Source organism: Amphiprion ocellaris, chromosome 7, assembly GCF_022539595.1.
Source record: "Amphiprion ocellaris isolate individual 3 ecotype Okinawa chromosome 7, ASM2253959v1, whole genome shotgun sequence".
Classification (NCBI taxonomy): domain Eukaryota; kingdom Metazoa; phylum Chordata; class Actinopteri; family Pomacentridae; genus Amphiprion; species Amphiprion ocellaris.
This window is the reverse complement of record NC_072772.1, coordinates 32,325,066-32,349,533: the sequence shown is the minus strand read 5'-3', so window position 1 is coordinate 32,349,533 and position 24,468 is coordinate 32,325,066. Positions and strand designations below refer to the sequence as shown.

Here is a 24,468-nt window from a genome sequence, read left to right as displayed (position 1 = left end):
TTTGGGCCTGTGGAAGGCTGAAGGACGATACCTGCCAGGTGAACACGCGAGATCACGCGAGATCTGGGCTTTGATAACACCTACGTAGATGTGGAGAAGTGGGCGGGGCTTAAGTGTGTCATTAAAGTGATGTATTTTCTAAGTTCCTACCACGGATGGACTAAATTTAAAAACAAACAACAAGTTATATGAAACTTTTATATGAATTAGCTAAAAATGTGTGTTTATAAATCATTTAGAAAATCTAATCATTATGAAAACGAATAAACAAAGTAAACAACTTAATCTCTCAAAGTGCATCATGATAAATGATGTATTTTCTATTTGTGGAAGACTCTGTGCAGTACCAGAAGTACTGTACATACAAAATAATATTCTGCATTAATGTTGATATTCCATTTTCAAATATATCTGTGCAATATTTGATTATATGTTTTTTTTGCTTGTTTGTTTGCAATAAACTCTTTGCTGCTGTAATGCTCTGGGATTAATAATTCATGTAATTATAGCTGTATTAAGAGGCCGCCCTTAACACAGTAACGAGATCAGATTCTCAACAAACACCTTCTTTATGAGTCATTTACTCTCATTCTCACATTGAACAGAGGAACAGTGTTGGTGTCTTGGAGAATCATGTGATGTTCAAATATGTTTTCCAGGTCACAGGGCCACAAGATAACAACACAACAATGTCACGAGAAGCACAAACAATAAGAGACAATGAGTTCATTCTCACTCATATACAGCAGAGATGATTTTCCTCCTCTTCGGTTTCACCAGAAATATGAAGCATTTGCAGGGAAATGCTTTGTTAAAATTAGTTGTAGCAGTTATAAATCAGATTCAAAACACTACTGAACACTATTTAAAGGTTTGGAGTGTCTCATTGCTCTTATGGAAGCTAACAATAACAATAATTACTCTAAAACTGACATTTTTGAAGGGAATTTCAACAATAGTTTTACAGCATGTCCAAGATATTTGGGCTATTTTGAGTCACAGAGCTGCAATGATAATCTCATAACATAGTCAGAAAAACATAGTAAATTCAGACTGGCTGCAATGTCTGTAGAAAATCACATGTCAGGTTATCTTTCAGCCAAAAGAGAGTGATATAGTATTAGTATAATCTTCAAATACAAAAGTAAAAAGAAGAAAAAGAAGGTGTTCAATGCAGAAACTTAAAAAGACAGTAATCTTTTTGAGGATGCGCACAAAATCAGTGAATTATAGACAGAAAGAACACAAAAATCTCCAATAAACGGCAGCTAACCACAGCAAAAATACTTACCTGTTAACTCTTTGATAAATTTAGCCTTAAATAAAATGTAAAAAGGTAAAATCAAGGTTTCAAACATACATTATAATGCCAAAAAACAATATATAACATACTAGGACAAGATAAACCAGTATAGATGATTTATCATTTTCATGTTGTTCATTAAAAATAAAAAAAAGCGATTTACTTTGATCAAATGCTGTCAAGAGCAGCATCATTAAACTGCAAATTAATGAATTCTAACAAATGACCTTCAAATTTTTTCTTTGTCTAAATCAAATCTCTCAGTTTGGTTTCATTAAAAGTGACAGACTGGAATGAGAACAATACATTTTTCCAGTTGATAATAAAAAAGTAACTGATTTGTACTTTCTATTTCTGGGTCAGACTGTTCACGTCCCTGTTTCTTTCCTCAGGTTTATTGTTGAAGTGGCAGCGAGGCGTTGGACGAGTCGATGACTGAGGTTCAATACCAGACGTGAGTCAGACTTCAGAACGTTCGGATTTCGTGAAGCGAAAACATAAACAGCCATTGTTTCATTTCCCATCGCTTCTCTTCTTATGAAAAACCAGCACACAATAACCTGCGCAGACATGTAGGCATGAACATGGGTTGGTTTCCAGACACATGAATGAACAAATACTTTTTCATCCAAGGTCCTGAAATCTGATAAAAACATTTTTATCAGTGATATCGTCTCTTACCGCTCAGTTCAAGCTCTAGATTTCACCCTAAACCTGGAGTCTGACTCAGATCGTCTTCGAAACTCTCCGTCTTCGCAAAGATAGAAGCCGAAACTCACACAGTGGCTCCTGTGAATCATTATGACTCACCGCTCAATACTGGGAGAGAAAACTGTAAATCACTGAAGCAATTTCACCTTTCTGTGGACACGGTTCTTAGCAGGGATACATCCAGGCTTTGTGTTGCTGCTGCTTCTATTTAAACACAGATCTGTTTTGTTGTTGCTGTTGTGTGGGTGCTGGACTGCATCAAACACAAAACGAACGCATCCTACAGCTGCTGGTAACACTGTGTTTCTGGGCTACTAAATCATCACAAAAACGACATTGACAGCATTATTTTAGCTCAACTCAAGGAAATAATGTCATTTAATGTGGTTAATAATAAATCCGGCAGTCGAACAATTATATTTGTTTTTCCAAGCATCTTAAATCTTCCCCACTTTAAAGAAAAAAGTCCACATCTGCTGAGGAGGTCTTGGCCTTGCTTTTCCACAGCCAGTGAACCATCAGGGGGCGCCAGCTGTTTCCTGCTCTGTGTTTTAGTTCCTTTGTGAGCTCCAGCAGCAACAGAGTTCCTATTTGACAGAAATAATTAAAGCAGAAACAGAAACTGGAGGAAAGTTTGAAAGAAGTCTCTGCTTTAAGTTCTGGGTCAGTGTGTTAGCTGAGTGTTGAATAAACCTGCATGCAAATGTCTTGACCTTAAAAGTTGAGGAGCAACAACCAGGTCTCAGAACACATGAATTATGGATGGCCATTTGCAATTCTCTCTTTGACCTCTTTCAGTTTACTACCAGTCCAGAAGCTAAAGGCTCTGTGTGATTCACTTGCCATGAATTTGTATTTCAAATGAGCCGCGGCTCAGGATATGAATAATAAGGCAGTGGATTATTTTAATAAATGTGATGCAGGTTATTGAGAAGCTCCTGTGCAGATGGGTCACCTAATTCAAATGGGAAAAAAACAGCTTAGTGCATTGTTATAGATTTCACCAAAACTTCTGCAAAAACACAAGACGTCCTGCCTCACACCTCCGTCTCATCTCTGTCTACATTTAGAAAATCTGCTACATTTATGATATTCTTTTTCCAATCACAACATGAACAAATATTGCACTTGAAGATTAACATTAGACAGCTGAACAAAATCATAGCATCATAATGCAGATAACCATGCCACATACAGTGTGTATCTACGCTGATATGCATTAAAACAACATGCATAACACAGCATATGATTGCACAGTTCAGTGTATTGCTCATTTGTGAAATCATTGAACATACATGCATGATAAAACTGTTAAAAATGCTGATATACATGCTATAAAAGCAGTTCAGAATGGAAAATTTGACTGGATTCAGGTGAATATTAAAGTCAGAAATGCTGCAACAGTAAAGAAAAAAAGAAAATCTGCAAAATGTATGATATTCTTTCCCCAATCACAACATTAATAAATCTTGCATAACTAAATTTAACATTAGACATGTGAACACAGGTCAACTGTTAAAATCATAGCATTAAAAGTCAGGTATCCTTGCAAAATACAGTGTGTATCTATGCTGAATTTATGTTAAAACAACATGCATAATCCAGCACATGACTGCAGTTCAGTGCAGTGTTCATTTGTGAAATTAGTAAACATACATGCAGATAAAAACACAATCAGACAATTAAAAGTGCTGATATACATGCTATAATAGCAGTTCAAAATGGAAAATTTAAGGGAATTTGAGTGAAAATTAAAGCCAGAAATGCTGCAACTGTTTAAAAAAAGACAGAAAAAAGGAATAAATGATCATAAGTGAAGGCATCTGTTTCCCACCTAAAACATAATTATTATCCTCCACATTGTGATTTCACATGTACTGAAGGTTTGCATGTTTTTTTTACAGCTACAAAGACTCTGATAAACCCACGAGGATCCTGAATGCTCCTCCAAACGACATTTAAAAACACACACGCCTGTCAATCAGGAATTAAGGCTTTTGTTCTGAATATACGGATGGCATCCAAGAGCAGCGTGAGTGTGTTTTCTTTTTACGGTGTTGTGTGTTTGTTTGGGCTGTTCAGCGGCTGGTGACCTGCTTCTTCCTCTGCCAGGATGGAAACACAATGAATGAGTTACTAATTAGATTAGAACGCGCGTCTTAAAAATGGATTCTGGGTCACATTGGTTACAGTTGTAGGAGGAATAAACAGCTCGCTAAGTGCTAAGTATAGTTCTTGTTATTGATTTTGGTCAGAATAGGCTGTGCAAATAAACAAATAAAAGCTAAATATGAAATGGTTATATTTTAAAGAAAATGGACATGGAAACTAAAGCAAAATATATAAAACACTGCACACTCATTCAAACAGATACAAACAACCGTAATTTCCCACAAATAATGCAAATATTGCAAAATTCTAACCCTTTGGAGGGCAAATATCATTTGGAAGGACTGATTTTTTACTGTTTTGTGCAGTTTCAGTACATTTCTGTAAAGAAACTAACTGGTGTTTATTGGTTTAATGCATTTACAATAATAATCATCTGGGTGCAACAAAAACGAGAAAAAAAGGAGGGAAACATCTTATTGAGTTTTCATTTCAGGTCACAATCAACCAAGTCGATGGATAACTGAGCATCTGTTCTCTCTCTTTAATGCTGCTGCTATAATAAATAATTGTGGCACTAAAATGTGCACTGTGGAAAAGTTATATCTGCAAATTTGCAAAGCCAATTTCAATCTGCACTGTTTACACCCGTGTTTACTTGCACATCTTCTTCTTTTATGATTTTGCAGACACATCATCCCATTTCTTGTTGTGTTTTCACCATCTGTGCACATTCAGTGGAACAGTTTGACACCATTGGGACGACTGGTTTGTAGTAGTGTTCGAGGTTAAAAACGTATAAAAAGCTAAAATGATGTAAACTGATGGGTGAAAAGAGGATGCTTGCAGGCAAATTATTATCCTTATCCACTCAATGAGGCATTTTAGTGTCTTTCGACTCACTGTTTCGGTTTTACATTCATCACTCATCAGTTACATTTTTGCCAAAATCAGATAGAAGCTCTACTGTAAAGTGTCCAGCAGAAAACTGCATAAAGACAAACTCTGCAAGTTGCTGGTAAACCATTACCTGCTAAGATATTTCTCTTTTGAGTTGATAGAAAGCTTCGAGGACAGTACATAGTGAATTCATCAGGTGGACACAGAGATGAATCCAATTTATTTGTATTGGGTTTTGTTGTATCGATTTGTTAAATGATGATGTGAGTAGATATCAAACTAATATGCTAATGTAAATGTGAGAAAAGATGTATAAAAGGGAAGTGCATCACTTTAACTTGTGAAAATCCCATTTAGTTGCTATAAGCTTCATATGCCTGAACTGTTTGCTGCACCTTTACCTCTGTAGCTGAACTCAGACCAGAAAGAAATCACAATATCAAATGGAATAAAAGAAAAAAAGCCAGCACCACCACTGTTTGTGTCCTGCGGGTGTTTCTGTACACTTACCTGATGATAAATCACTATCATAATAAGGTGAGCTGTTGCTAATGACAGCGTGGCCTCTGGTGGGTTTCTATATATAGTCCTATAGCAGAGGTGACCAGTGAAGCATAGAGGGCGGGAGACAATCAGAGACACAGCGACTTACATCCTTTCTCTGCTCTTAAGAACATGAAGGCATGTATGAAAGCTTGGTTTTTATTCCACAAACATGCTGTAAGACTAACATTTAAAAATACAAGTGCACAGTACACGTTTACATGTGCTCACTCCTGTATATTACACAAAACCATCCTCTTCCTCCTCCCTTGTCTCACCCACATGTACAGACTGTCCTGTCTTGTACAACACAGACTGAATGCGTCCATCATCCTGAGGACAGGTCGTAAATATTGGATTCCCACTGATGTACAATGGAAAGGATGCACAGAGCATTCATTAAAATACACACAGAAAGGTCCAGACCCACATGTTCAGCTTGTACACTTTGTCCTTGGTGTGGTTCATTAGCCGTGCAGCTCTGGGAGTCGAGAACAAGTGGAAGTGAAGAGTGAAGAAGGTGACTTTGTGTTGGCAGCGCCCCAGTCCTCGTCTCTCTGCGGTGATTTCACACAAGACGGACTGAAAATATGTGAATCTGGTAGTTTCACCTCCATGTCCGCACACATGATCCTGGCCTGCATTTTTTAAGCCCTGCAGGGAGGAGCTGCAGACTTTGAGTTAGAGAAAACACAAGTGTTTCCTGATCTGCAGCCACTCTGATATACGTTTGTGTATGTTAAAGCCTCAAAGCAGGTCATAAAACATGTCGGCCAACTGAAAGTGTATAGAACTGTTCTGAACGGCCACACCTCAGGGCAAAGGAGAAGCCTACGACTGCTGTGCACTTTAATGGGGATACATGTCCACACTCTTTCCCCTGGAGTAAAAGTAAACTACTCATCACTGTCAAGTGTTTGCTGTATCTCTGTCCACACAAGAGGGTAAATTTAACTCCATGTGACAGTGAACAATAGTGATAAATCACAATATGCAAAGTTAAGATGAGAATTAGCATTCAAATGTGACATTAATACCCAGAAAGCACCTTATTTACTGGTATATAACGGAAATGTAGGTAAGAAGATACTTTACATGCTTTGTTGTATACAGACGGTGAAGCCAACCAATTAACACTCCCGATTAGCAGTTGATTAACTCTATGAGTTTGTCTTTAATCACTATTAATTTGCTGACAGAGTTAAAAACAGATTCTACATAAAACAGAGTTAAACAAATCTCTATACAAAGTGAGATTTCACTCACAACAAATGCCAGTAAATGTATGTGATGTATATAGAATTACTAGTTTACATTCATGTCTGTCCAGACTCATACTCATACATACGCAAACTTGCAGCAAAGACAGCAGACAATGATTCATAAATGGACATTACTAAAAAGAAACATGTACACTACTGTTCAAAAGTTTGGAGTCATCCAGACAGTTTCATGTTTTCCATGAAAACTCACACTTTCCTCCATGTGCTAACATAACTGCACAAGGGTTTTCTAATCATCAATGAGCCTTTCAACACCATTAGCTAACACAATGTAGCATTAGAACACAGGAGTGATGGTTGCTGGAAATGTTCCTCTGTACCTCTATGGAGATATTCCATTAAAAATCAGCTGTTTCCAGCTACAATAGTCATTTACCACATTAACAATGTCTACACTGCATTTCTGATTCATTTAATGTTAAAGTGACCCCAAACTTTTGAACAGTAGCGTATGTATATATTAAAATGTGGAGGCTTCACTTCAACAGTCAGCCTGAAAGCACATAAAGGAAAACATGAAATATGGTCAAAATTACTCCTTCTGCTCCTTCTGAGTTCTGGTGCTGAATAACAGTCAAACAGCCATTTCACCCTTTTAAATATTAGCACTTCATCTTTTTACATTATTAGATATTTGTGGGAAATTTTGTCATAATAGCAAAGGAAATCTTGAGTTATGGCCAACAAAAAATGTCTGGTGAGACTTCAGTGACATTTGATCTTAAACAACAAAATCTAATCAGTTCATCCTTCAGTCTGAGTGAACATTGCTCCAAATTTGAAGGAAAGTCCCGCTCGGAATTACTCAGGAGACCAGATCAGACGGAGAAATAAAACTCAAAGAAAATGAATAAAATCAGTAGTCTGTGTGCTGTAATTTAGCCAGTTTAGTTTAGCCATTTGTATGAAGCACATGCAAAATATTGACAGTGATCCTTCTGTGCATGTGCAACTCTGGTAAACAAAGCAGGTCAAAAATGCACCAGGAAGACAGTCAGGAACTGGTCTTTAGATAATAAATTTACCTTTTCCTTTGTTTTCTCATCTAAAGAATTTCAGATTAGCTTTGAGTTTGCTCAAAACAAGTTTAATCATCAGTGTCCTGCAGTTATCACACTTGATGGCAACAAGACAAACAAAAAGAAAAGGAGTAAAGAAAACAGAATATGATGATAAACAGTCAAATTTGTTTTCCTTCAGTTTATTTCCTTCTTAAAAAAGCTGCCACCATCCAGCTGCTGCCTCCATGCAGCTTAAACAAACAAACACTGGTAGAAGCAAAGGTTCATATGCATAATTTATTTCTCACTGACACTGTTGATGAACAAATACACAATATGAAGCCCGGCACCTCCTCTCCTCTCAGAACCGACACACAGATGCACGACAAAACCAGCGGCAGGTAGAGCAGCGACGCTAACAAGCTGAAAGTTTCCACAGACTTGACTTTACATCACCGCACTGAGCTGAGCAGTGCTTCCATGCCGAGAAAACATCTTTTTAAAAAACCACCGCTGCTGGGATGCAGGTGTAACCGCAATGTGGGCACTTATTTATCTCCGCTAAATCACTGCCTTGAACTGGAGATTAATGAGCCATAATACTGCACACAAGGAAGATCATTCATGCTATATTTCTGAGCATACAGCAGAGAATCCTACAGTGTAAACAGATGCATTGATGAAATGTTATTACCATTAATCCAAAGGTACAAAAGCATACGACTGCACAGAAAAGCAAACTGAAAAAAAAGTTTAAAGATCAGGCTGAGAGTTGATTTAGTTTTTTGGAATCAAATTTACTGTATTTTTTATTTAAAATGCTCATTTTTGGGTTTGCAAATGCTGAGAACTAAATTTGCATTATTTGGTCACTTTGTGTTGGGTTTACTGTATAAAAAAAAGCTCCAAAAATGGAAAAATAACATCAGTCAATCAATGTCATTTTTTGACAGCTCTCACTTGATTCTAGAAATAAAATATGGCAGCTATTCTAGAACTGGCTTATTAAAACTGTCAATTATGTTTACATTAAAATCAGTCAACCTTCATGTAGAAAAGCTATAAATGCTATAAATTTTTAACTGCTGATTTTGGAAAGAGTCATTAAAAACAATCAATGCTGCATTGCTCATTTTAATTAAGCCATATCCTCCAGGGTCGGAGATGGTTTTATGTTTATTCCAATAAATCTTTTCCTCAATACACTTTAAAAAAATGCATAGATTAATACTTCCTAATTTCCTTCCCTATTATGACAAACCATGTTAGCAGCCATGTGACTCATGGAGGAATGTATAAATCCTGTCAATTTAGAGAAACTAGAATAGATCTGAAGACTGTTGTGCAACATGTTAAGCGAGGACAAATGAAACTGAAAACAACAATGTTCTACATATCATTTTGAAAGTTCAGGACTTAATTAAAAGGCTTTTGTCTGTAATAGGAATGTAAATGTTACTGGGTCAGCTGGGCCATAGCTCACGCATGTAGTTTGAATCCAGGCAGGTTAGATGTGATTATCCGCAGCAGACTCAATGTTGTCAGAACTTTAAAGCAATAAAACTTAGATTTTATACCTCCAGCATGTACGTTCCCATATTTCTATGATTACTGGCAAATGCATGCACTCACACTGTAAAAAAAAATCTCTGTTTTACAACTATGACACTGATTTTCAGCTCCACAACATACCGCTAATATAGTTAAATGTGAAACTTTCAGACTAACCAGAATGCAGTAAAAGGCTGTTTTATATCTCAGTGACGTGAGATATATCTATTTTTTGCTGTATGTGGTAAAAATAAGAGATAAAACATGGTTCACATTACAAAAGAAAGACACTTTGACTCTAAGCCTTCATGCTGTCACAGTTTACAAGCTGAGGTACTTCAAAAAGGCTTCATTATTTCCTTCAACAAAAAAAAAAAACTGCTGTAACAATAAAGACATTTCCAAACTGCATTACAAATGTTTAATCCTCAATCTTTTGTATTAACCTCCTACTGCTCTTTATTCATATTCCAAAGCAGAGTCTGCCTTTTGTCCGGTTGGGCGTCGATGTGACAGTGAGTCTCCTCTCGGATCACCTGCAGCACTCAGCCATGCACAGACTGGCCTGTTTTAATATTTAAATATTCAAGAGTGTCTTCTTCGGCATCATAAACGACTCCTGGCACAGACGGAAATAGTTCAAATATCCAAACTGTCTTGTTAAGATCCTTATTAGTCACATTGTTGGCGGGTCTGTCGATTTGTTCAAGACTTTGATCCAGACTGAAATATCTCAACATTTTCTGGACTGATTGATGTGAAATTCGGTACAGAGATTCATGGGTGAATTTGAATCCTAAGGATGTTGGTGATCCCCTGACTTTTCATACAGCGCCACCGCCAGATCAAAGTTTCTTCTGCTCCAACCACAAATCATGCTGACATGCTAAGTGTAGCATGCAGCGCAGCTGTACAGCTGAAAGTTGAACAGAATCAGCAACATACAATTGACAACCTTAATGTGTGAACAGGTAATTGGAATGCAAGAAACTCCATATTTGTAATGTTATTTTACAAACCACATTACAAAATCAAACCTAATTTGTTTGCAGAATTTTCCCCCCTACATGTGGTGAAGATCTAACAACAACGAAGTAGCTTCTCTGTCAACATTCAACTGTTTTCTGTTCATTTCCACCTCACATCCGTCTGTTACCGAGACTACAGACTGTGTATTTCGTTGACATCGTTGGCTTCTTAATGTGCCACCTAGTGGAAGCTTTAACCTCACACGTCTACAGCCACTGCTTGCATCTGATTTCATCCTGAAGAAACCAGACCCTGGGAGTGATAGGAGTTTCCTCTGAACGGTTTGGATCTGTTACGGTACGTTCACTTCTTAACACTGAGGATGGTCATCTGTAAACACTCCTCCTTCAGAGCCACCAGTTCGGTCTTGTAGCTGCTCGTCTTGCCTCCGTCAGCGTACACACAGGGCTGCTTCTTTGCCGACAGCGGCGTTTCCATGGTTACCGAACCAGCGTTGAGTATGTCGGCGTGCGATGGCGAGGAGGAGGAGCGCCGGTGGCAGGCAGCGGACAGTAAAGCTGAGAGCGCTCGGCCGACGTCGTGCCTCGCCCCCTCATTGACGAAACAGTACAAAATGGGATCAGCCACACAGTTCAGGCTGGTCAGCGCTAAAGATACATGATACGCCGCAAACAGGGTCTCCTCTGAGCTGCAGTCACATGGCTTCCTCAGAAACATGGCACTCCGCACCAGGAGCAGGATGTGGTACGGTCCAAAGCACAGCAGAACAATGAGAATCAAACTCAAAGCCAGACGCTGAATTTTGGCCTTTTCCTGACGCTCTGTCGAGACGTTGCATCGCACCGCTGCGAGGATCCCTCGGTAGGCGATGAGCATGGCTGTCCACGGAGCCAGAAAGCCAAGAAATGTCCTGTAGAGGTTCATCCCTGCCACCCAGTCCTGCATGGGATATTTCTCAAAGCAGAAGGTGTGGTTGAAGCGGTCCTGGAAGAGCTCATCGTGGAAGAGAGGAGCGGAGTTGGCGACGATCTCGATGATCCAGACCATGGCGCTGACCAGGATGGCTGCAAGAAGATGGGAAAGAAACATTAGACATTCAGGTCATTTTTATTTCTCTGGCTTGTGTTCATACTGTATGACAATGAAGGAAAACAGGATGTTTTTGGTAATACAGACATAAAAACGTGGCCAAAATGTACCAATCTAAGTAGCCATTTGCCAAACAGTAAAACTAATACCATCTTTGTTTGCACAAAAATGGTGTTTCAAGGTCTTACTGTTGTCTAAATGAAGAGCTTCCATCCAAAATTTAGATGTTGTACTGCTTGTCTGGGGCCTCGTTTCAAAACTGGGTTCAAGGTAGGTGTCATTAAAAAGTATTCAGTGTAATGTCTTTTGCAGATTTCCTGGGTAAGGTAGTTATTTGTATTCTGTCTTACATGGAAGTGATCTTATCTCTGCACAAGCTGAATTTCCTGTAGATGCACATGCCCTTAAGTCTCTTAATCTTAATGGTGGAAAAACAGGATGGGGTGCAGCAGACAATGTGTCAGATCTGAAAGTACTTTAATAAAATTGCTTTATCAGAGGTGATGAAGTTGCACAAGTTATGCTGCTTTAAAGACGTACCTGTTTTGATCCGTCGAACCTTCGCAAAGCGCAGAGGATATGCCACAGCCAGGTACCTGTCCAGTGATATACAGCAGAGGAAGGCAATGCTGACATAGATATTAGTGTAGAAGATAAATCCAAACAGCTTGCAGCTCTCCTGACCGTGGATCCAGTCATCGTGCTGCAGGAAGTAGTCGATCCACAGAGGAAGAGTGGTGATGTAGAGGAGGTCGGCCACCGAGAGGTTGATTAAGTAGACGCCAAGCTCGTTGCGTTGGCGAACCTGGAGGGAGTGTGAAGAAGGGGAGGAGAGGAGTAAATGTATGGTCATGTCATATTCTTACAGCTCAAACAAGGTGCAATGTATCGTTTTTATACAAACGTAAAAACAAAAACAAAAAACATGCAAACAAGGTGTTCATTTGCATTAGTTGCAAATCCTTTGGTTTCCTGAATAGAAGATATGCAAAAATTTTGATCGACTGGTTGGGTTTGGTCAGTATATTCTCTCACAGATAAACATATTTCATGCCTTATGAGATAAATATATGTGTTTTGTTGTCTTTATATGCTGCAGCTAAAGAACATATGAGGTAACTGTGTTTGTCTAATGTGATTTGCCAGCATTTGGATTGAAATTCAGCTTATAAGGGATAGCTCTGTTTCCCCTTGCAGTATTGATATTACAGTTATTATTTAGGCAGATCCACCCTGTTAAATAAACCAAGTAAGCTCATGTTTAGGATTCAGTTCAGATACTGTCACTTGGTCATTTGGTCACTACAATGGCTGTACCTTTAATGTACCTAGGTGACACAGCACACTGATGCTTATCTGAGTCTTTGTGTACTCTCGCCAGCAAAAAAAATCAATTGTCCGAAGTTTGAAACGTGGCCCTGACGCCGCGATGGAACACAAACAACAATATCACACTGAAATATTGCTCATTTTTAATGAAGTTTGTCCTCGAAAGATTCGAGTTACTGGACTCGCTTGAATGAAAAGTCAATAAGAATCCATCCCTCTGCTGCCAAAGCAAACGGACGTTCTGTGGGAAACACTGGCAATGTTTGATGCTGTCTGGGAAAATATCTCAACGCCTCTGAGGACCTAATCTAGCAGGCAGGCTTGGACATGTAACTTGGAAAATGTCATGTAAATTAGAGGCATCATTCGCTAAGTAAACTCTGTCTGTTGCTTTTTTGAACTGCTTGCTGTTTTCAGTCCAGACATCCTTGTGTGGCAGGTATAAATATCTACAAGGTGAACCCCAGAAAGCAGCTGCATTTAAATCAACTCTGCATTTGTATCCCAACTTCAGTGTGCATTTAAGTTTTGCAGGTTTTTGAAACATAATTTTTGACATTTTTACCTTTATTGTTTGTGCAGTACTAGTTGTATGATAATGTAAGGCTTCATTTTCCTGTGCATGTGCAATATTTCATGTTTTATTTCTCAGGTGCAATATTTGAATTTCATGTAGAACATTTCATTTTCATGTGCAACATTTTGCTTAAATGTGCAATATTTCACTTTCATGTACAACATTGTCAATGTAATGTGCAATATCTCATTTCATATCATTTTTCAGGTGCAGTATTTCATTATCATGTATGAACTGACTTATTATCTCAGTGTAATTGCCAGCATTCCTTTTTGCTTTTCTAGTCTAGCCTTATTTTATCTTACTTATTTCATTTCAGTAATGTATCATACTCACATCTTATTGCTTTTCTACTTTTTAGGCACTGCATTTTGTACAATATGTCACTTTTTTTTCTCTCTGAACAATATCTGCCATAAGAATTTTCTTCCGAATTAATAAAATTAGATTTTATCTTCTCTTTTTTCAGATATTGACCATGTAGGAAGACAGGGGACAGCCAGGAACCAAACCAGGGCCTCACAGCTTGAAGACATTTGCATCTATAAACACTTGGTTGTTGGATCATTTCATTTATTTTTGGCTTTTAAACACAAATTTTAGACCTAAAACTTACAAGATTGACATTCAAATGAAAAGATGAAGATTCTAAGTACCTTAATTGTGTTCACATTGTTATTTGCAAGTAGATTTGTTGAGGGTTTCTCTAGAAACTGGTTATTTAACCAAGATGGAAAAACAGTCCAAAATAAATCCTGCTATTAGAATCCAATGAAGCCTGTGACCTTTTAAGTGGCAGCTCCCACCAGTCGGTTTCAACCACTGCTTAGTGTAACACATTAGTGACCAGTGGTGGTGACAGGTGGAGTGTGAGCCAGTGTGTGTGTGTGTGTGTGTGTGTGTGTGTGTGTGTGTGTGTGTGTGTGTGTGTCCACTCTACCTGCATGTAGGCGGCCCACAGCGCCATGCAGTTAGTGGGCAGCCCCAGAACGATGACTATGATGTAGAGCGTCGGCTGGAAGAACTGGTCCACCTTACTGTCCACATCACAGAAGGAGATGTTGCACATTGTCCTGTGTGAGACTCTCTGATTGTGTGCTTTTTGTGCTTTCAGCTACTCTCAGCTCTGCGTTTTTCCTCTCTGTAGTTTCACTATATTCCAGCTCCAGCAGTTTGACAGCGACATGTCGACTCTGGCATCCATGCAGCAGTCGGAACTGTTATTTTCAGGGCATTTCATGGTTCCTGTTTCTTAAAACACTGACCCCTTCTCGCCCAGAGGCCTCGGCATGTCATAATCCTCTCTCACGCTTCAAAGCCGGCCCCCATGTCCTTCAGTGTGGAGTAAAAGAGGAGAAGAAAGGCAGGGGCGAGGAGTAAAACGTGGTGAAATGAAAGCCGCCTTATCGACACCGTGCCAGGCCTCCTGCGCTTGGACAAGACCTCATCAATCTTTCAGAGATTAGAGGTCTGCCAGGTCTACTGTGAGAGCTATGAGGCTGAACATCAGTGCATGTGTGTGTGTGTGTGTGTGTGTGTGTGTGTGTGTGTGGCAGCGTCTCAAGGTCCCGATGACACACTAAACTCCTCAGGGATACTCGCATTAAAACACAGGAATGACTTTACAGAGCTTCAGCACTCCGGAGCTGACAGGCCATCCATTTACTGTGAACTCCTGCAGATCTGCGAGAGAGAAGAGCAGAGAGGCCATTAAATTATAATAAGTGTGCTCTGATTTGTTGCATATTTGTGTCATAAAAGCAATAAAAGTGCAACATTAATACGATAAAGAGGGCAGCTTCAAACTGGAAAACCTGTAACACAAGGAGTGCAAAATAGAAACCAGGGTCATTTCTTGCAAATCAATCTACAATTACACGTCTTTAGAACCTTAGATTTGGTCTCACCTTATTAAAGCAGAATATTTAAAACCCAAGACCATTTCAGTAAATGGAAACTGCTCTAATTATAGATCTCCTGCATCGTTTTCTGCACATTTTGCTGACAGTTTTAGAGTTTGCACAGAGTTTGTCTACACAGCATGACTTAGTAATGGCTGCAGCTAAAACTTCAATTAAACATTATGTTCTTTGTCCAGTAATTTACATTCTCCAGCGCTCATACTGGTCAGGAATGCACTCCATTTTTCTATTTCATGTGTCAGCATCCTTCTCCTTACATCATAAAGCGTTGTCTTTCAGGCTCATTTGCTGTATTTATTTGCTGTGCTCTACATTTGCACAGTCTTACAACACTCAGACCTGCAGATTTCAGGGGTTTGGTTTGGTTATTTGAAGTGAATTTCATCCTTCTCGCGGTAAAAACAAACCACTAAGAATTGAGTGGAATGAGCATACCCTCTACACACACAGTCCAGCCCTTGTCTTCTAATATTCTGGATTCTGCTGGCTGAACATTCAGGAGTATTGTGTGAGAGACAAGACAAAGCCTGATAGAGGGACACTTATTGCAGCCGGTACAGTGAGACAGCAGGACTTCATCTGGGTGACATTTGCTCAGAGACTCTCTAACATCTGGTACAATACCACAGAACATGCTGACAGACTGTACAGCCAGAGAAAGACCTTGTACAGTGCGGAAACACAGAGTCCAGGACATATGATAACCATTATGTAAGCCCTAATATAAACATGACCTGAATGTGCGTTAACAGCAGTGACAGAGAGTTTCTGGATTTGTCTCAGCCTCTGTTTTTACACCTTGGATCGCTTCGGTGATGTTGCATGCAGTCGATGTCAGTCCACATGTGCTTTCAATCGCTTTGCCTAAATACGTTCTTAAGCGCTGCTGACCACCTCCCTCCACAGTTTATGTACATTTCAGCTTCTCTCCACACCTCTTAGACTGATGGATTTCAGGAATAACTGTGAAGGATTATCAACCTGTGGAGCCAACTGAGTGGTCAGTGGAGTGTTTATGATAAAAAGGCATGAAATTGAGTTAAAAATATAATTATATCAAGTTATTCTTGCTAGAACCCACCAGAAAATGCATTTTTGTAAACTATCTTAAAACAATAATCAGAACTCCTTATATGGGTGGAGAGCTTGAAGCATTTCAGAGTAAGTATTTAGCATGTGTTTTGTGTCCAGTTTGATCATTTGATGTAAATTAAATGAAATAAACACAGATTGTCTGGAAAACCTGAAACTGTTGAGTAGATTTTATTGTCTGAGGTTCATTATTCAGATGGTTGGTGCATATGAATAGTTCGTGGAAAATGGAAAAAGTCCATATTTTGTAGAAATTTGATGGCAAAGTGCTGCTTTTAGCTCATTCCATTTCAATTCAACAAATTTCAAAAGAGGTTCACACCTGACCATCTCATATTTGTCTAGTTTTTTAAAGCATTTTTAAATAAAAAACACTAATGTTACCTATGGCCACAGATTTTCACTCGATCAATATTCATTTATCCATCCATTATCTATATACCACTTAATCCTCATTAGGGTCGAGTGGGGCTGGAGTCTATCAGTCTATCACAGGGATACAAATACAGACAAACAATCATGGTCACATCACACCTACAGACAATTTAGAGTTACCAATTAACCTGAGCATGCGTCTGTTATGCATGTGTATGTTATGTATGGATATCAAATCGCGTGACCTAAATATGTAGCAGGTGGTGGGAATTTATGAGACTCTAAAACACCCCCACAATTTAATCAGCTGTTCCTTGTATCATTTCTGATGGATAAGTCCTGATAAGTCTGCAGTGGTGGATTTGTAGTAGGATCACAATCATGTGATCGTCAGCAGGCAGCTGATGTAGTGTTCACTTGTTGTCATGGTTACAGTGACGCTGTGCTGCTATCTCACAATGATATAAAAATCTTAAACAAATCTGTGGATCCAGACTATAAGCTGCATCACTGCCAAAATATAATCAGTTGGTCTTGTATCATTTCTGACCTTCCCTGAAAATTTCATTCAAATGTCTGCAGACAGACAAACGTATGCCGATCGTTCCTTGGCCGAGTAAAAACCCATCAAATTAAAGACCATCATGAGTGTGGCATTCCATAAACTGAGTTGGAATGACTCTTTTGTGATGTGAATCTGGCGCTAATGCAACAATCAGGCAGGCCAAAAACAATCTATTCCTTCAAAAAGTGGACATACGCCTAAGTTTAAATGGAAATCTTGTTGTGAAGACATGCAGATATCAGACCAAAGACTCACTCAGCCTGACTGAGGAAGGAGTCTGCAACGGCAATGAGCTTTATGACGTCGCTGTTCATGATCAAGGCTTTCAGAGGAGGCTGTGATTGTACCGGGCATCTCCCACATGTGAAGCCTCTTTCCAAAGCGACAAGGCAGAAAGGTTGAATTTTCCTGGTTAAAAGTGCAGGATGAGGCTTCCGAGGTTTAAACAGTTTAAAGAAGACACCGTCAGTGACTCAAAATGATGATCACTACACATGAGGATCCTGAATGACAAAATTTCAGCGGTGACCTTGTCAGAAATAAATCTTTGTTGGGGAAACATGCGTTCTGATAAGCTGAACCACGAATCTACTGTAATCTCTCGACACACACACAGCAGAGTGAGGATTATTTGGTTAACTGCCTTCATATGTGCAGGTCACATTGGAGGTAAACTGGCTTGTTTTTCCTCTAAATCCCCTCAAGCTTTTGTTTGCACTATTTTAATTCCAAAACAGCAAAACATGACAAGCCAACGGCGTCTCAGCTGACTGATGAACGCTGAAAAGGCTTTTTGTTTTTAATCTTTTAGTGAACCTTCACTCGTTCTCCGAACTGTAAAAAGACCATTATTTCTATTTTGCCCTGGTGTAAATAGGTCTAACTTCTCTGGCTTACTTTCTATGATTCAGGACAATTTAGATACAATGAGAGAATCTTATATTCACCTTCAAGATGCATCTTTACTGCCAAAAGTCAAAATATAAAGTTCATTTCACTGTAGACGTGGTAAATGATTATTCTAGCAGGAAACAGCTGATTTTTAATGGAATATCTCCATAGAGGTACAGAGGAACATTTCCAGCAACCATCACTCCTGTGTTCTAATGCTACATTGTGTTAGCTAATGGTGTTGAAAGGCTCATTGATGATTAGAAAACCCTTGTGCAGTTATGTTAGCACATGGATAAAAGTGTGAGTTTTCTTGGAAAATATGAAATCGTCTGTGTGACCCCAAACTTTTGAACGGTAGCGTACACATATTGTATGATGTAGTGTTGTATCTACATTCCTAAATGTACAAAGTGACTTTACATCTTCAATTTAATGTTTTTCACCACAACAACTTCCCGAGGTTGAAGGTTTATTACATAAACGACACCTCGGACACAGATCCTGGTGGGGACTCGTCTGGAAATATCTCTCCTTCACCCTGCAGTCACAGCCTTCGACAATCAAAGAGCTGCGATCACATCTGTCAGCACTGAGCACCACAGAGAGACTCCGCTTCCTCATTAGATAAAACAGCAGGACCACATGCCACTGACAAACCACTGCCAGCCGACCTTATCGCTGCTGAAAGGCTGCTCCCAGCGGGTGTGATTCTGGCTTTGTGCTCGCATCAAACTATGGAAAATTCTGATTAAATACAGACTAAATGACTGTAAGGTAAAAGCAGATCAGACTAAACTAGAACTATTCTTTGTCCAGCAGCTACAGTGGAGAAGTCTGGGGCATCGCGTCTGATCTTTATCTCCTCAAGTGATGTGACTGACCTGCATGTAGCAAGCATCACCTGTGTTACCTTTATCTAGAAATGTGGTTTTGCTCTGTGAATTACAGATATTTATCATGCTGTGTTTGCATGCGATGGCAACACACACACACACACACACACACACACACACACACACACACACACACACACACACACACACACACACACACACACACACAACTGTGCTGCTGTTGTGTCTCTGTGGGAGGTTTTCTCTTTGTGCTGTCAGGTCAGTTAGCAGCAGCTGACAGGCTCCTCAGCAGTCAAACAATCGCCACGTTTCTCACATGAAGCTGTCATGACACTCAATCACCGTCACAGTGGACTGTTATCCACACAGCTGCAGACTGCACAGCCTTGCTTTCTTGGACTAGAGCGGCTTTTTTGCTTGAAATAAATGAGTAAAAGTTGTTAATTAGCATCTTTATTGTGGTTGCTGCTGCTCTTTTCATGATTTTTTGAGATAATGTCAAAAAATCTTCAGCGTCAACACAATTTTTGTTTCAGGAATAACTGTGAAGGATTTTCAACCTGTGGAGCCAACTGAGTTGGCTCCACTGGCTCCGAGTTTTGACCATCGGCAGCATTTCTGGGGAAATTTTTCTCATGATGAATGATGTGATGTGATTTGTTTGTCTTGTAAAAGGATGCATGTGGCACATTTAATATCCAGCCAGTGGTTTCACACCATTCCACTGACAGAAAACATGGATATCAATGCTAATAAATCGGCTTCAATTCAAAATAACTTACATTAAACACATTTTTTGAATTGGGTCAGTTCTCAAACTGTTTTGTGAAGAAGACAAATCCTTCAACACATATGTAAAAACCTCAAGAACACATACCAGCAGGATATTTTGGTGAGTAACCCAGAATGTAAAGAAAAGTTTCATTTTTGTAGGAAATAAACTCCACAGATCCTTTTTCAGAAGTCATCACAATACACAAAATGACAAAAACACCTGAACTGCATCACTGAAGACTAAGTTTAAAAGGATTTCAGGTGCTGCTGCCCATTAAGATGTCTTTTTTTCTGCTTTATTATCACTTTAAATACCTCGTCTTATCTCTTCTTTACTTAGAGCCACACTAAATGCATGGATCATCATTGCAGTAGTTGCAGTGGATGCATTCAGAACCTCACTGCAGGACTGTGACTTGTCATGGCTTAGTCAGTTTAAACCTACATACATAGATATAATGTGTCCTGCTGCACCACTGTTTGTGCTTTGAAAGGTGATGCCAACGCTGTTCACCAGTAACTAAATTCCCGACACTGTTCCTTATGTAAGCAGCTCAAATTTGAATTATTCTTTTAAAATATGAAAAAAAAAATGCAGATGAGGATGAAGCTTCACCTCAGTGTGACTGTTTGTTTCGTCAATTCATCTTGGAGATCATCTTAGTGCAACAGTTTCATAAAGATGCATTAAAAGATACTTTAACTGCTGACAAATGACTGATTAAAAAGGATTCCTTATTTCACAAATTATTTGAAGGCATAAGAGTTGTTGTCAGGGCCAGAGGGGCTGAGCAGTTTGTTACTTATAATAATATGTGTTATTGAAATGCCACAAGAATAGTGCTCAGTGCTTTAGTTGCTTGTTTCAATGGACAGTGTGTAATGTGTCACTCAGATATCAGTGGACTTCCAGCTCTTAAAATTAGCAAAAAAACTTTAGTAGTTTTTAGTAAATCTTTAGTTCAGTTTTTGTCAATACATGTGGATTTGTAAACTAGACTTCATATAGGCAGCTTCTCTTATTTCCCTTCTCTTTTATTTCTTTCTTTCCATAACTCTCACTGTGCAGTCTTGCATGTATTAAAGAGCTTACTTGCAGAGCAGTATTCCAGTGGAAAAAATGTGCAACTGGTCCGTATTACATAAAGTACAGTTGTGCAGAGATGTAATGTGACCAAAAGTTTGAGGCCACAGTTCACAGCTGGAAGGAGGTTCAAGAGGTTTATTAGTAATTAGGAGCTGGGAGTGTGTGTGTGTGTGTGGGTGTGTGTGTGTTGTACAATGAAGGCTTGAAGTCGGCTGCAGCACAGCAGCGACTGATCTGCTGCCAGAGGAGATTAGATCAAGAAAGCCGAGCGAACTGGCAGCGACACACAGTCATGTTTCCATCATTCAGGGGGCATTAAACTGACTTACATTAGGCTAAGTGTGTGTTAATTTAGACAGGATGTAGGAAATACAGTATGTTCCTGCACCGTCTCAAAGTCTGAGCTGACCCTACTTGCACATTTTTGTATTTTTACCCTCAAAAAATGAAATATCTTACCTGGGAGGCCATTTTAAGGGGCCAGTATCTCTAGAAATATAACTCCCATGGCCATCAAACTTGGTGAGGACACAGATACAGTTGTTTCCAGGTGATTCAAATGATTTAATAGCTCTAGCACAGGCCAAAATTGTGATTATCGGTTCTTTAAAATGGAAAAAAGTGCAACATTTTCAAGCGAGGGGCATATTGAGGCCCTAGAAAACATTTAAAATACTCTGTTTTGTGTTGTGGGTGTGTCCCCTCTTTTGGCTGACTGGTCCAGCTCACCTGATCCTGGTTCTCTAATCACCTGCTGTTATATAAGACACTGGTTGTCCAGCTGCTCTTTGCCAGATTGTCAGTGATCTCTGGCTGGTAGTAGATCAACCGGTTCTAGAGTCACGGTGCTTGTCATGTTTGGTTTTTCCTGAGCCCTGTTTGCTGTTTCTTTGTGCCACATCTCTGAAAAGGATTATGTCTTGCAAAACTGCCTCCCCCTGTTCAAGCCCTTTTCACCTTCCCCACCTACACAAACACTCTCCTTCTGCCTGCCAATTCCATGTTTCCTCTAGTAAACCTTTTCACCTAACTCCTGCCTCAGTGTCTGCTTCAGGGTCCAGTGAGAACCAATCTAAGTGGCATTTCAGTGCAATGCTCTACCCGTTGAGTTCTTGTGCAAGGAGTCTAATTAAGCTACGATTTGAAACCCTCTGCAAAACCTTATCTTTGCTTTATTTTTGTGACACTTCGACCAATTCTGTTTCACTTGCATTCAGTAGTTTGATCCAAAGCTAGAATGTTAGATATCACCCAGACTCCACAGTGTGACATAACAGATTTTCAATAAACTTTTATGTAAATGCAGGAAGTCCCATAATCAGAGATATTACTACTGAAGCCGCAAAGATTCGACCTTTGATTGACCGTATGGAACTTTTCTTGAACCAACTAGTCTGCTTTGGAGTTCCTCTGTATAACTAATCCTTATATAACTGCATCAGCAAATCCATCCTTACAGCTCAAAACCTTAAAATGAAAAGGAAAAATAATACTATCAAGGATTTTGTTGTACATTGTGGTTAAGTCTCTGATTTCCAAGCAGTTTCTGGGCGTTTTTCATTTGCTCCTGGCACATTTTTACTCACTCTGGGCTTATTTTTTATCACACGACAAAAATCTTGCACCTCTAAACAGTAACAACCATGACTAGAAGTAGGAGAGGATGTTTTTGTCTGATGCAGCAAAGCTAAAATGCCATAAATAACAAACAATAAAAGGAAAAAAGCTGTATTTCTTTGATTATTTATATTTTTAAATGTGAAAAAAATTGAATCAACAAATTCAAGTGCCTACATGTGTTACCAATACTGGAAAAAAATGTGACTTTGCATGCAATAGATATTTTTCTGCTTACCTTTTTTCATTTGTATGGCAATTTTTAAAAAAAAAAAATGAGACGTAGAATAAAGTTATTTTTTTGAAATATCAGAAGTTTGTCTGGCAAGACCGCATGTCACAGAGCAGTTCAAGGGCTGTCAGAAAGTTGAAAATATGATTATTCTTCTGTTTTCACAGTTTGTGGCTCTGCTACATGGTGAAATATTAACAACTTCACAACTTTAAATCTAGTTTGACAGTGAATTTGCAATGTGCTCGATTGGGCACAACATGTGTCTTTGGGATAAGCATAAAATAATGATGTAATGTATTCATGTTTTATGATAAGTAGATAACAGGTCACTTGGTAGAAAGTCGTTGTTATTAATAAATTGTTCTGTATCTGTGCAGGAACACTTGAGACTATGGAGCCAGGAAGGAAGACCAGACAAATAAGACGCTGACCTGTATCCTCGAACACGGAAACATCAGGGTCAGGTAAGGCAGTTACATCGGAGGAGAAAGTAGATTCTGTGTTTGTGTTGTACTTCTGTGTCCGAAGTCTAATTCATACACTGAGAACAAAGACGTTTGTGGAATTTCAGCTCTGTCTGTGATTTGTTAAAAGGGCTGTTTGAAGGTTATCAGGTAATTCTGGTTTATTCCAGACTTTCATTGTTTTGGCTATCGTTTCCATCTGCTATGACAATATTATAATAATCAGAGTACTCGCAAAGATCTGGAAACATCAATAAAACAAAGCCAGACGGCAAAATAAGCAGTGAACGAGAACAAAGTTTAGAGAACAACTGCGAGAACAACTAAATATAAAAAGATAATCTCACTTTGCAAAAGAAATGTGTGCAAACAATAACAGTGAGTATTGTAGGTCAAAGCTGAGGCAGGATGTCGACCTGTGAACTCTGACGGATGTTTACGATGGATAGTTTGGGTCATAATTTTACCTTTCACCTTTGTTTTCTCTTCACGATATGTTCGTCTATTGTACAGGTTTGTTTTGTTTCTTCATTTACCTCCTCATGTTTGTTCCCGTCTGGCTTCTGTTTCCAATGTCACCATTTTTCTATTTTTCTACTATACAAAAACATCATGTTTTCCAATAATTTGTAGTTATTACTCCACCAAGGAGGCAGACCCTTGGTGGAGTTATGTGACAATTGGTGTACGTTTGTCTGTTTGTCCGTCTGTTAGGAACATCACTCAAAAACGGACTAACGGATTTGGATGACATTTTCAGGGAAGGTCAGAAATGACACAAGAACCAACTGATTAGACTTTGGCAGTGATGCAGCTTATAGTCTGGATCCTTGGATTTGTTAAAGATTTCTGTATCATCGCGAGATAGCAGCACTGTAACTATGACAACAAGTGAACACTACATCACACTGCAGTGAACACTGTAGTAGGATCATATGATTGTGATCCTACAGCAAATTGACCACTGCAGACTTATCGGGACTTATCCATCAGAAATGATATAAGTAACAATTGAATAAATTGTGGGGGTGTTTCTGAGTCCCATCAATTCCTGCCGCCCGCTACATATTTAGGTCACACGATTCGGTAACCGTCATTTTGTTTGTGGGTACATCTATATTAAATGGCCACATTCTATATTGCCGTGATTTCTGATCGTCAATAACTAATAACAACAATAATCACAAATGCTGCATTTCTGAA

At 39.0% G+C, this 24,468-nt stretch overlaps 1 protein-coding gene across 1 annotated transcript in view; it reads right to left on the bottom strand.

Moving 5' to 3' along the window:
• Positions 1-5,711: 5,711 nt before the first annotated feature.
• gpr4 (G protein-coupled receptor 4) overlaps positions 5,712-24,468 on the bottom strand; it is a 54,285-nt gene continuing 35,528 nt past the window's right edge. The window contains exons 2-4 of the mRNA XM_023292211.3: positions 14,327-15,069; positions 12,021-12,285; positions 5,712-11,455 (exon numbers count right to left, since the gene is read on the bottom strand). Coding sequence (XP_023147979.1) covers positions 10,734-11,455; positions 12,021-12,285; positions 14,327-14,455 — 1,116 coding nt within the window. The 5' untranslated portion in view covers positions 14,456-15,069 and the 3' untranslated portion in view covers positions 5,712-10,733. The remainder of the gene's footprint in view (positions 11,456-12,020; positions 12,286-14,326; positions 15,070-24,468) is intronic.